The 13,360-nt window shown below is 41.3% G+C and overlaps 1 protein-coding gene across 12 annotated transcripts in view; it reads right to left on the reverse strand.

Moving 5' to 3' along the window:
• TENM3 (teneurin transmembrane protein 3) overlaps positions 1-13,360 on the reverse strand; it is a 1,246,978-nt gene that overhangs the window by 99,788 nt on the left and 1,133,830 nt on the right. For all 12 annotated transcript variants that reach the window (XM_032328838.1, XM_032328846.1, XM_032328840.1 and 9 more), the window contains one exon: positions 9,788-9,973. In XM_032328838.1, the coding sequence (XP_032184729.1) occupies positions 9,788-9,973 (186 nt within the window). The remainder of the gene's footprint in view (positions 1-9,787; positions 9,974-13,360) is intronic.

Consider the following 13,360-nt stretch of genomic DNA (forward strand, 5'->3'; position numbering starts at 1 on the left):
GGTCGTGGGATAGAGACCTGCATCAGGCTCCCTGCTCAGCGGGGAACCTGTTTCTCCCTCTCTCTCTCTCTCTGCCCCTCTCCTCTGCTTGTGGGCCCGCTCTCTGTCAAATCAATAAAAAAACAAGTCTTCAAAAAAAAAAAAAATCAAACCAGCTATCATACTGTCACCAAGACGTCCTTCTTCATCAAAATGAAGCAAAATGCAGCATTGTTGAATTAAGTAGTAAAATAAGCATTATTTCGGTGATAGTTTTAAGAAGACTGAAACTGAGAAGAAGGGCATTGACAACCCACTAGGGCCTCCCCCATTCGGAAAAGTTAAGTTTTGCCTCTTCGGAAGAGAGCAGAGGGCCTCATTTAAAAGAAAAAAAAAAAAAAAAGATTCCCAGGAGCACCCGGCTGGCTCTGTCTGTGGAGCACACGACTCTTGGTCTCAGGACTGTGAGTTCAAGCCCCACACTTGGTGCAGAGATTGCTTAAAAAAAAAAAAAAAAAAAAAAATTTAAAAAACCCAGCCCATTCTGAGGGGAATTAAAGATTTAGATTACCACATCTAAACTGGGAACTGAATGCACAAGAAAATGAAACAGGAAAATGAAAAGGCAACCTTGGGGAGCCTCCATTGGGCACTAATTTATCTCAAAGGGAAAAACAGACATCTAAAAATCAGCCTGGTTCTCAGATCATGGGTGATACACAATGAGCTCTGAGGGGGCTTTCAAGGTTCTCCGAGGAACTGCTATTCTCTTTGTCACATTAAATTACTTAGAGTCACTGGGCCTGCAGAGCAGAGAGGCTCTTAAGAACTTGTCTTTTTTGCATGCCTCATGGGAGGCTTTTCGGCCTCTGTGGACTTTTATTGCTAACCAAGTCAGCTTCGAAGAATTTCCTTCCAGTCCATTCTGTGCCAACTCACTCCTGCTGACCCGCCCTCCACCATGTTTGACAGATCACGAGGCATCCCTGTCCACACTGTCAGGGTGTCAGCACCTGGAGGGGAGTAGCAGTTCTTGGAACCAGCAAGTAATCCCGTCTTTTTGTTGGCTAATTCCTCTGCACACAGGTACAACTCAGGAGGGAAGAATCAGTCACTGTCACTTCGTCATGAGTTCCAGTTCCCAACAATCACTGCAACAGTAAGAAACATCTAGATGGTGTTTACTTGTGCCAGGTCCTGTTCTAAATGTTCTTTCACATGTTGGAAGTCCTTTCACATGCTCTGTGACCCTCTGAAGCTGTGCTGTTTTCATTTCCACTTTATAGATGAGGAAATGGAAGCACAGAGGGCTTAAGCGGCTTCCCCAAGATCACACAGGGATCGAGTAATAGAGCTGGGGAAAGAGGCAGACCCAGGTTTTGTGGGGTTTGAAAATTATATAGTGTGTGTGTGGGGGGCCCTCATTAAGAAAAAGAATACCAAATTATGAATATGAAATTAGGTATAAGGTGAGGAGTTATTTAGATTAAGAAATCACAGGGAATTATTTTTGAGCTGATAAATGCCAAAAATGTCAGAAAAGCACACAACATTTTTTATTAAGTGCCTGACATGTCTCTAATAAATGTTTTTCTTTCTATATTTTTGGGCAATATTTATTCTTTCATTGCCTCTTTATAAGACAGTGATTTTGTAATATTTTCTATAGAGAGAAAGCGAAGATAATTCAGCCTTTATTCAATGCCATTATTTAACATAGTTCTCATTACTGATAGCTTAGAAAAGTTTCATTGGGCTTCAAAGTGTGTTATTATTGATGCCACATTAATTTTTGGCCTTATTGCTAAGCTGGGAGGACTTTATTCTGTAATAAACAAATCCTGACTACTCTGAATAGATGACATTCATTAACTACTTTGTTGTGATAGCTTCATAGAATGAGTTTTAGATGATTTCACTGATATGTGGAATTTAAGAAGCAAAACAGACCAACATAGGGGAAGGAATTTAAAAAAAAAAAAAAGGAAGCAAAGCACAAGAGACTTTTAATTGCAGAGAACAAATGGAGGGTTTCTGGAGGGAGGTGGGTGGGGGATGGGCTTTAAGGAAGGCCCATAGTGCTCTATTCTATGTATGTGACGAATCACTGAATTTTACTCCTGAAACCAATATTGTACTATATGCAACTAACCGGGATTTAAATAAAAACCTGAAACAAAAACAAACACAAAAGAATATCAGGAATTTTCTATCATCTTTGTCAGCATCAGTATTCCATGTCACATAGACAAGAAATCTTCTGCCAGGCTTCTGTGATTCAAGGCTACATTGTAGCGAGCAGCACACGTGACTTCACACCCCGATGAACTCAATTTTGCAACACTGCTCCCAGGTTTGTGCCCTCAAAAATGCAAAAATTCGGATACATTGCTCAGAGAGGAAATAATGGTCAAAAAGGAGAAAATTGTGGCAAGTTTATAATTAACTAATTTCCTCTCTCAAGTACATTTCTGACAGGAGAAAAGGTCCCTTCCGATGAGGTATTTTTCAATACATCTGGGCAAGAGGCATTTTCCGCAGACTAACTTCCGTTCCGAACAATTCAGACCTTGTTTCTCCTCCGCTACCTATTTACTTCTGGTGCCTGCTCCGCAGGACAAATTCATAGCTTCACATCATCTCTGACCCTGGACTTCCTTTCACGAGGTGAGTCAGCAGGTGGTAGGAGTATCCCTGGGTGGCTGGTAATAACCACCACAAACAGCAATGATTTCACACCTCATAAATATATCCAATTAAATCTAAACTAAATGCATCCCCAGCTCCAAGTCTCCTTAGCTGAATCCTCCAAGTGCCCATAGTCACTCCAGGGCCATCCTATACAAGGAAAGGCGAGATGGAAAGGAAGTTGAAGAGCAAAAAAGAAAAATAAAGGTCCTAACTGATTCGCAAGTTTTTGATGAACATGTGACCCTATAAACCCACGGTCCCCTTGTAAGCTCTTAAAAGGGCCTGTGCAAGTGAAATGCTCTGACCTTTTCCAGTTTGACGATAAATAGGTCACTGGACCTGCCAGGGACCCAGGCAGGTGGCACTGGAGACCCTTTTACAACGGCTACATCACTCTGACACATGTGAAGCCTGAAGTCTCCTAGAGCACTCATTTGCAGGTGTCACGTGGTACCCAGGATTCGTTTAAGGGAGACTTAAAAAGTTTCAATAAAAATGTAAAAAGATAGTTTCTGTGTTATTAAAAATGGGATTCGCAACTTGGAACATTACAGAAGTTACAAAGAATATTGATTTTGTAATCTAAGTGAAGCATACTTCAGAGTGGTCATTCTACCCCCCCACCCCCACTGAATTGCCACCTATTTCTAAATTTAACAACTAAAATGCTATTCTTTCAGCATTATCCTGAATTAGAGGATAGAATTAGAACCACAAGGCTGAGCTCTGTCCACACTGGTAGAGTTTTGATCTTTCTCTCTTTTGCGCCCACATTGTTTGGTGGTTAACTCCCCCAGCTTTGTGTATTTCATCTTTAATTTCTAATCTTCTGCATCCCAAAGCCCAGAGCGACCACAGTATTTAACTGAGGGATGCAGAGGACTGTATGTCTAAGTTTTGTCTGAACAAACAAAGCATGCCTTTGTGATCACTAACGATCCTGGTTCCCAACGCACTAAAGAATTAGAATAAAAACAAATAGCTGGTCTTTTGTAGCTTAAAGGAATTAGGATTTCCCCTAGGCCAAATTTCCATTTGAATTGCCTGAAAGTACATGAAAATCAATGTAGCTCAATAAACAACTCTGTGTGTGAGACAGCACTGGAAGACAGATACCACAATAGACCGACTGATCCCTCCTCTTCCTTCCATACTTCCTCCCCCCCCCTTCCTTCCTCTTTCTTTCTGAAGGCAACCCCTCTCAAAGCCCTCAACTCAAACATGGAAACTTCTGGTAAGCCATATTAGGTTACATTTTATAACAATGAAATGAAAATTTCACGTTGGATGGCAATTTTGCTTCATTTACTTATTTTTAGACGTCTCGGCACCCAAAAAACATTGCGGTCTGTGTCATTTATACTTCTAAAGACTCTTGTGCATTGGACACCATTTGCTATGCATTTTCACAAGTGATTTACACTACAATAGCCCATTTGATTCTAACAACCCTATGGGGTACATAATATAATACAAGGAAACATACTCAGAGGTTAAATGACTTGCCCAAGGTCATACTGATAGTGTAGGCAGTTAGATATGAGCAGAAAACAAGTGCTTTCCTATGGAAACCAGGTTCAAACAGCCAGCTGGGTCAGACCCCGGGGGACAGGCATGTGGTCTCCCCTACAATGACCATGATCCTACAGTTTCAACACCACGCCCCCACGGAGGAAGCCTGCCATGACAGTTCTGACAAGGACCATAGAGGGCCTACCCTCTCGGCTGGTAGGAGGAGTCCCCTAGATGACTGGCTGTACCCTAGTCATGAACGACCCTAGCAATGACCCATAACCTGTTCTAACATAAAAAGGAAAGACGACCCTGAACCCAATAGAGCTGCCCCCTCAGGGCCTGCCACCTCTCCCATCTGGACAGTGCCCTTTTGCTTAAATTGCCATTAAATCCTTGCTTGGTGAAGAGGTTGGCTCGGAATTCTTTCTTGGTCCAACTCAAGAACCGAGGCTGGGGAACTGGGCCTCAACCACTGGCAACACACTACGTAAATTCCAAAAGTTCCTTTTTTGTTTCTTCCCTTTGTTCCCCACCCCCCAAAAGGCCTTAAACATTAGAGTATTCTGCTTCAAAATCACGTACGTTACCTATTATTATAACCATGTTAAATTTGGGGGAATCAACCAATGAGGGCTAGGAACAGTTAAGATACAAGTTACTGTGGATAAATTAAATTAGAGAGCTGATTTGAAAACGTATCTTCTTTTTCATTTCATACTTTTTCTCATTTATGTTACCACTAACTTGCATAAGAAGTATCAAAATGTCACAGATGAGCTGATCAATAATTTCCTAATGGATAAAGAAAGAAATTCACAAATGGAAGGTAAGGGAGGCATGCAAATGCCACAGGAAAAAAATCAAAAGCTAAATCAAACTGAGAACGAAAAGGGAATCCCCTGCTTAAATCTCGTAATTTTCCAAATAAAGCAGAAATCATCAATAAATTTTGGAATTGTAAGAGACCTCTAGGGACACTTCAGATAGGGACACTACTCAAGAGACTTAATGGACGGAAAAAGTTAAACAGAATTCCCCTCTTAAAAATACTCCCTAAACTAACAAAAAGAACAAACGAAAACCCCAGTGTTTCACAACTGAATAATTATAGTATTATCAAAGCTTATAGGGATCGAGATGAAAACATTTCTTTGGGATCTCATTCCAGGATTTAAATGTCTTCCAACCTGAGGTTCTTCATTCTATCTAACCAATATTCGAATAGCAAAAGCCCATGTTCTCCATTTCCATCTGTGGGGAAATGGGAAATCCCAGTCAGCCTCCAGGAGACAATTCACCCAACCACAGACAGATCGGAGCCTTCCCTACGTTTGTAAGAACCTCCATGGCAGCTAACAATCAAACGTGTCATCCAGGCCCCAGCCCAGTGCCACTCACTCCTTGAGGTCACAGTCTCGCCTATGACCTCCAGGGCTCTCAGATACAAATGCGTGACTGTAGGGACAATCATTTTTCAGCAACTGCTACCAAGAAGAGTTCTTGGGGAAGCTACGGGTTAGTAATGCTCAAAATGTGATTAACTTAGGATCCATCCTTGCCCTGAATATTTAGCTGTATGGCACTCAAGAGCTCGGGATTCTGTGCACAAACATCTGTTCCGCAGAGGCCCGTGTGGCATCTGCCTTGCTTCCGTGGCTAATTAACACCAGCACAGGCCAGAGAGCAGTTTTCCTGTCTTTCTCACCAAGAAGAAGAACAGGGAGGGCTGAAGCAACTGAAGTTGCCTTTACATGGACATAGACTCTGGTTTCTGTTAAACACATCCACAGTGAACTTACTGAATTCGCCCAAGACAAGCATCTCCCAGTTAGCAGACCTGCCCTTGATTGATACAGAAATGTTCTGGCTTGTTTACAGAGAGATGGCCACATCATATTCCAATTACATCAGCTCCTATTTACAAAAGCACTTAATTACAGTTAATATGTTTTAACTTGCTTCGGGGTCCTCTCCCTATCTTACATCTTTCCTATCTCACGAGAAACAAAAATAGGAACATGAGTGTGATAATCATTTGACCCTCCCATGGAATGGTCACATACAAAGGTTGACAGGGTAGTTGAACAAACTGTGCCGATGCTATTACTAATAAACTATGGTAGTGATAACTGCTGGTGGTTAATTGCTGTGGTTCAATCATGGAACTAACTTCTCTTTATTTACGAAAGGGTCCAACAGTCATAAATGCTTTTTGGGGAGGACGGGAGAAATATTTATTTTAATCATGATACGCTGAAGGTAGATGTCCCTTGGGGCACCTGCGTGGCTCAGTTCTTAAATGTCCGACCCCGATTTCAGCTCCGGTCATGATCTCAGGGTCATTAGATTGAGTCCTGCGTCAGGTTCTGCCCCGCATGGAGTCTCCTTGAGATTCTTTCTCTCCCTCTCCTTGTGCCCCTTCTCCCCTCCCCCTCTCTTAAAAAAAAAATAGATTTCCCTTTGCTGCATTTTCCATCTGCATGCACCACAAGTCAAAGTCTAGCCCCAGAAAGGAGAAGGACTTGGGACAATGAACTTGATGATTACTATGCCCAATTTGCTGAACACATGATTAAGAATAAGAGGAAAATATGGACACATTAATAAAAATATAAAGACGGAATCTTTTCAGATAGATAGGATGTTCAGTGAGCACTCTAAACTCACAGCCCATTTTACTATCAAAATGCCTATGGTTTTACGAAAGCGTGAATAGTTTATGAAGACAGTAAGATGACTAATGAAGAACAGTCTTTGCTTTCCATTGGGAACTTTTGTTTGCTTCTAACTGTTTAATTTCTCCCCCATTTCTCTTTCAATTAACCTCTCTGTTTGTATTCAATGAGATGGCACACAATACGGGAGGAGAAGAAAAATCTGGCTGATTTAGGAGTGTTCTTTCATAAAGTGGCCACTTCTTTCAGCCAGATGTGTGAGTGTTGAAAATGAGAGGAAATGCACAGAAAATAACTATCCCAAAAGAGAAAATGTACTGTGGCTTCCTGGGTTGTTTAAACCTGTGGCTCACAAAAGGTCTCCTTTTAAATGGCCCCTTAGGCTTCACTGTGTGGTTGTATACACAGGTTGTAGAAAGCCAGGAAAAGGAGCTGGATCCCTGCAAGCCAAAACTTGCAAACTTGGAATAAGTAGCTCTCATAGTCTAAAAGAGCAAAACAGTGATCTGAGGTTCTCTACATCTTTTAAAGGGTCCACTCCGAAGATTCATTTTTAGACAAAGCAGGTTCTTTATTCCCACATGCTCTCATGGAGTGTAAGAGCAGCAAAATAAAATAAAACAATAGAAAAGGGAATTGTTAACAACCATGGCAAGATACGCTAAATTGCACAGGAAAGACCTGTTACTAACAAAGCATCTTGTGTGCTCCCAGACAATGGAGAAGTTGTCCAAGAAGAGTTCATCTGTAGGAAACTAACCAGGTACTGTTGCCTCAGTCAGGGAGCACATCAACAGAATGATTTATTTAGTAACTGTTTGCGGGCAATTAAATTTGCCTACAGAAGACTTTACAGTACACTTCTTGCTTTTCCAAGCTGTATATCCATCCACATGTGTGCTGTTTTTCCTAGGACCCACGGTAGCCAAAAATGTAACACCCCTCCCCCTCCCCCAGCTAGAACCACTTTCTTTCTGAGGGGTATGCGGGTGGTGGGGTCATCCCAATTTAACGGGTATGATTAGAGGTCTCTCTCTCTTGCCCTGCCTCTGCTAATGTGGGCATGCTGGGATTTGGGGCATGGAGCTATTGGGTCTCGGGTGCCGCATTATCCTGTGTCCACAGAAAGCGACACAGATTGTGGTTGTCAACTTTTTCTGCTTTAGTGTAGTTCACAAGTGTGGTTCACATAAACAATAGGCAGCCATGGCCCTGGGAGGCTTTCTTAAGGAATAGAGGAGGGGAAAGCCATAGCAACATCATGGTCATGAGCATGCCAGCAACGTGCCCATTTGCAGGTTTCCTCCGGGGGAACTCTACGCTTCCGAATGTAAGGCAGTGAGCTCCTAGTCAACAAGTGAGACCCTACGGATGGTTCCAGGTGAGAGTCAACACCAGGGGCCTGACCTGTAGAAGTCCTCAGGGCTGGTGGTTGGCTGGCATCTAGAAGATTGGATGTTCTTTACAATGAGAGGGTGATTTTGCCTACCGGGGGAATCTTTCCCTCAGAGGATCTGGATTTTTGGTGGTTGTGGCTGACAGAGGTGCCCTCTTAGAGCAGCCGTAATAAAAACCTCTCAGTCTCAAACGGGCTTCCCTCAACAGAAGCAAGTGTTCCTCACACACGTGTTGGTGTAGCCCACTGTGGGAGAAAGGTCCATGCTCCACGTGACTGCTCTTGGTGGGAAAGAAGGAACATAGGAAGCCTGTGCGTGGATTTCTCCAGACACCACCTGATGGGGGCTTTTTCCTTCCTGACAACTAATACAGTTAGGAGCACAGGTGCTCTGAGTCTGTGAGTCCTTCTGTGGACCCTCACTTGAGGGGCGGGGGTGGGGAGATCACTATCCTTAAAACAGAGGCCAGCAGTGTCAATAAGATCGGAAAGGAACTCACTTGAAGTTCCGTGAAGACTGTGACAATTTATAAAATGTATGTGATTTCAACTTTCCCATGAAAAAATTCCTAGCTGGTCAGTTCCTGTAAGCAAGAAAGTTAAGTACATACTACTTAGAGCTGCACCAGAAGAAGATTATCTTTACAGATACTGAGAGTCCCTCCAACAGTTTTACTAAATTGTACCCTATGGACACAAAACACCATACCTCAGATTATGAAATTTTTGTGGGACTGTGTCATTTATACTGAACATTGTACACTTTCATGGAAGTAAGGCAGACATTGATCACCTACGTTTGTTATGTTTTCCTTAATTAAATATTTAAATTTCAGTGACTCAAATACTAACAAAGCAAAGGCACTGAAGACCTTGAAAATACGGTACTACGTATGTTTACTATGTATGTTCTGGAAACTTCTGCCTCCATGCTAACTGCCGTTTACGTATCAACATTTTGATCTTAAACACTTATTTGTTTTATTTAACCTACAGAGTTTCACCAACATCATATCTGAAGAAGGGTTAGCATATAACTTTTAGAACATCTAGCCTTGTGCATTTCCTTCTACTTTACTTCTTGTGCTGCTACAAAATAAAGTCATTAAAAAAAAAATCAAACCTCTTTTTCAAAGACCCAAATATATCGACAGGTGCTAAGATGGTTGGCGCTGGAATCTAGGGAAGCCAAGAAAGGCCCCCCTGTGGCATCTCTTTTAAAATGAAAAATATTGCTGTTATGCAATGGCCCTATGGAACACTGAAAAATAATATTCAATGAAAGCATCTTTATAGGAAACAAATGAAATCATCTTCGGGTGAGTCCATTTTTGCGGCCATCGCAAAACACAGTGAGGAAAAAAAAAAATCCTTGTACTTCATACATGTGACAGCTGCTGGAAAAAGAACTGAACTGCCTAGGCAACATGGGCTTACTTGAAAAAGCAATTCAGGAAATCAGCTTTTCCAAGCGGGGGTGGGGAAAGCTGCCCGAGCAACCCTGCCTGCGCAGGGCGGGGGCGGGGCCTACCGATGGTGCAGTGCTCTCCGTTCCAGCCCTGGCTGCATTCGCACTTGCCATCCTTGCACGTGCCGTGCTCGGCGCAGCGCGGGTGGCAGGCCCTCTGGCTGCAGGCGGCGCCCGTCCAGCCCTCTTCGCAGCGACACGTGCCCCCCATGCACACTCCGTGCGAGCCGCAGTCCACGGAGCAGATTTCTGCATGGAACAGAAGAAGCAGAGCAGGAAGGGCGGGGAGGGTATCGGGGAGGGAGAAAGGGTGTGGAGTGAGCAGGGCTCCATCTTCAACTCAAAAACCAGAACCATTGAAAAATACATGAAAAGTATTTATAGACTCAGTACGTTTTAGCATCGACTCGTAAGAAATACACATGGTACAAGTTAACTTCTTCAGTCGTCATTTAATTGCAAAGGCTGCTGTGATTGGGCATAAAATGTACAAGAGAATTTTGTTACAATCCCCTATTATATGTGTGTGTGTGTGCACACACACACAGACGTTACTAACAAAACAGAACGCACCATTCACAGAGAGAGTAAAATACACAGGTAATATATCTCAGAGTATCGTTTGGCAGCTGAGGGCATACATACAAACACATGCATCAAGTTAATAGAAAATTAATAGAATATTTCAGTGTCGAAGCATGTCTGGTATTTAACAGAAGGTGGATTTCACCCCTATAGCAAGCATTGCAAAGGGACTATTTTTACTCCTAATGTTTAAATTTCTAAAATATTCAGAAACTTTTAATTAAAAAGAATCTTTTGTAGGACCCACTTCCGCTTGCTTCTGATACACACACATGCTGGTTAAATAAAAGATATTGTTGTCTTCCTACTCAGTAAATTTGTACTATGCAACAGATACAAACCACAATGGAAACCCAGTTTTAAAATATAGGTAACTACTGAGTCTGTCAGTGGAAAAAGTAGGTCTTTTGGGTACTAGAAATGACCAAAGGACTTCAAAACAGTTAACGATAGTTTTGATCTCTAGAAAGAATTCAGAAGGATATTTTATATTTTACTTTTTACATATAAAGTTAAATAAAATCAACAACCTCTTTTTTTCTACCATTGTAAGACCACTGCTTGGTTCTGGTTTCCTTGAAAAATTAAAAATGCTGAACAATAAAAACCTGAAAGCATTTCTAAAAACAGAAAATGGACTGCAGCCTTGTTTTTACAAGAAAAAAACAGTAACTGTTTATATAATCATGTGCTCCTGTTTTCCCTGCTTGCTGCCCAAGTAACAATTCTCAGATACTTTAATTCTGTCTCTGGGCCTGCAGAATTTTAAACACTATATCAAGGCACTGTGAGAGTTTTAATATTTCTTATAAACAACAGCCAGGACTATTAACGGGAAGAAAGTGGTATTATGTTTTCTCATGCCACATTTTCCATTTCGTTTGAATTAAATTTTTGATTAAGAGATCCAAGATGGTGATTAACTTCAGACGCACAGAACGTCAACTCAGCTCCAGAAGAGAGAGGTTTCTTTCTGAGATACCCCTTTTATTCAATCTAATCAATTTTTCATTAGGGTGAAGGTGTTTATCAGCGTTTAGCACACTAGCTTTGAGCAAGGTGCGTCAATCTTTGTAATGAACTTATTAATTAGAGTTAATTTAATTGAAGTGGAGTTGAAGGGCTAATTAATGGACAAACTGCTGATGAAGATAGAGGAAAGCTCTGTTGCTTTCAAACCTCTAAACTTTCTGATGGAAATAATTCATTTCTTCTCTTTTTGCAGCTTCACCAAATGTTTCTGCAGGTGGAGAATCTACTCTTATTGAATTTGGATATCTGAAGGTCACTTCTACAACAACAAAAGAGGGAGCTGGTAAAGTGTTTTGCTTTGGGATTCAGTTAGTTAGACATTCCTAATAATGCTGCTAGTAAACTTTCAGCCACAAATATAAGTGACCAGCAATGTTGCTGTAAACTTCAAATGATAGCTGTGCCACAGGCGGATAAATTGCAGGCACATGAACGAGGATATTTTCAGAGGGCGAATAAATGCATATTTGGTATCTTCCCTGATAATTCCAAGTAAGTTTTCTGTCTTTCTGCAGCTACTAGCAAAGTTTAATAAAGTCCTTTTTTCCCCCGCCTGTGCTTAATTAGTTTCTTCCAAGAAGAGTACTGTATTCATGATTCAACTCTCTATACTGAGAGTTTAGTATGTTTTTCTCTTTGCACTGGGGGTGTAAAGATGCACAGGAAGAAGATCTTCGCCCACTATGTCTAGGCAGTCATTTTATACACCGGCAAAATTAGATTTTCAGCTGGCAAAGTAATTATATCAGCATGAAAAATAATCAGTCTAAATATGTAAAATAATGATAGGTGATTTTGGCAGTCAGTTTAATCTTTTAATTAACATCTATACTTTTTTTTTCCCCCATTCATGGCAGTATTATTTTATGAAGAAGACTGGATTATCTTTTAAAATTTTATTAAAAAAATTTTTTTAACTGATCTTTATTTCCAGTGGGGGGCTCAAACTCACAATCCCAAGATCAAAAGTTACATGCTCCATTGACTGAGTCAGCTGGGGGCCCCAAGGCTGAATTGTCTTTTGAGCTACAGTGTCAATTGCAGATATCCTTTGTAAATTAATTCAGGTAATGTATTAAATAACATTATATGAAACAGAAAGGGCTGTTTCATTATTTCTTTCCTACTCCGATAATTGTGGGAGACAAATTAGAATGGCAGTATTTCAAATCAGTATTATTTTATAGCTAGAATTATTATGCTTATTTTACTGATGAAGGCATAAGAGACTTGAACCAAGTAGCTTTACTATAAAAATAATTGTATCTATAAACTTTAATTGGATTTCTTTTTTTTTTTTTCCTTTGGTGGGATGCATTTTTTTTTGTATAGAAGACAGAAAGGGAAATAAAAACTCAACAGAAATAATGAAATGCCTATTCTGATGCTTGTGATTATAAAATACATTTTTAAGAACAGAGGACAAAACAGGTTAATGTGTTAAAGTAAGGCCTTGCACCTCTGCTTCATAATGTCGGGCAGTGAGGATTTCCCAGAACTCTTCAGTGAGGCATTCAAGATCCTCTATAATCCCACGCCCTAGTCTTTGTTTCCACTCTCATTGGTCCTGTACGTGTTCTTTCTTCTAGTGGTTATGAATTTTCTAACCAGTTTCTGGTTCTCCAAGCTCTCGTATTTCTACGAAGCAATAACAAACATAAACCTGTCTGCCTCCAAAAATGTATGGCCCCAACATGAGGGAGGTCGAGGAAAGGGAAGGAAGAGAAGGAAGGAGACAGGGAGGAGGGGGGAGGAGGGAAGAAGCAGAGGGAGGAAGGGAGGGGGAGAGGAGGAAGGGGGAGAGAGGGGAAATGAGAGTGACTATGTGAGGAAGAAAGTGCATCACTTGTCCCTTTGTGCCTTTACCTAGGGTATCTACTGGGAGTGGCAACAGAAGTTTTCCATCAATATCACAGCTTAGCTTGTTCACAACCGTCTTTAGTGTGGGCTTCCAGGACTCTCGGTGAAGAATGGCACACACATCTCATGCCCATGAGGGTTCGGGGGTAGCAGTCATGT

The sequence above is a fragment of the Mustela erminea genome, chromosome 21, assembly GCF_009829155.1.
Source record: "Mustela erminea isolate mMusErm1 chromosome 21, mMusErm1.Pri, whole genome shotgun sequence".
NCBI classification, from domain to species: domain Eukaryota; kingdom Metazoa; phylum Chordata; class Mammalia; order Carnivora; family Mustelidae; genus Mustela; species Mustela erminea.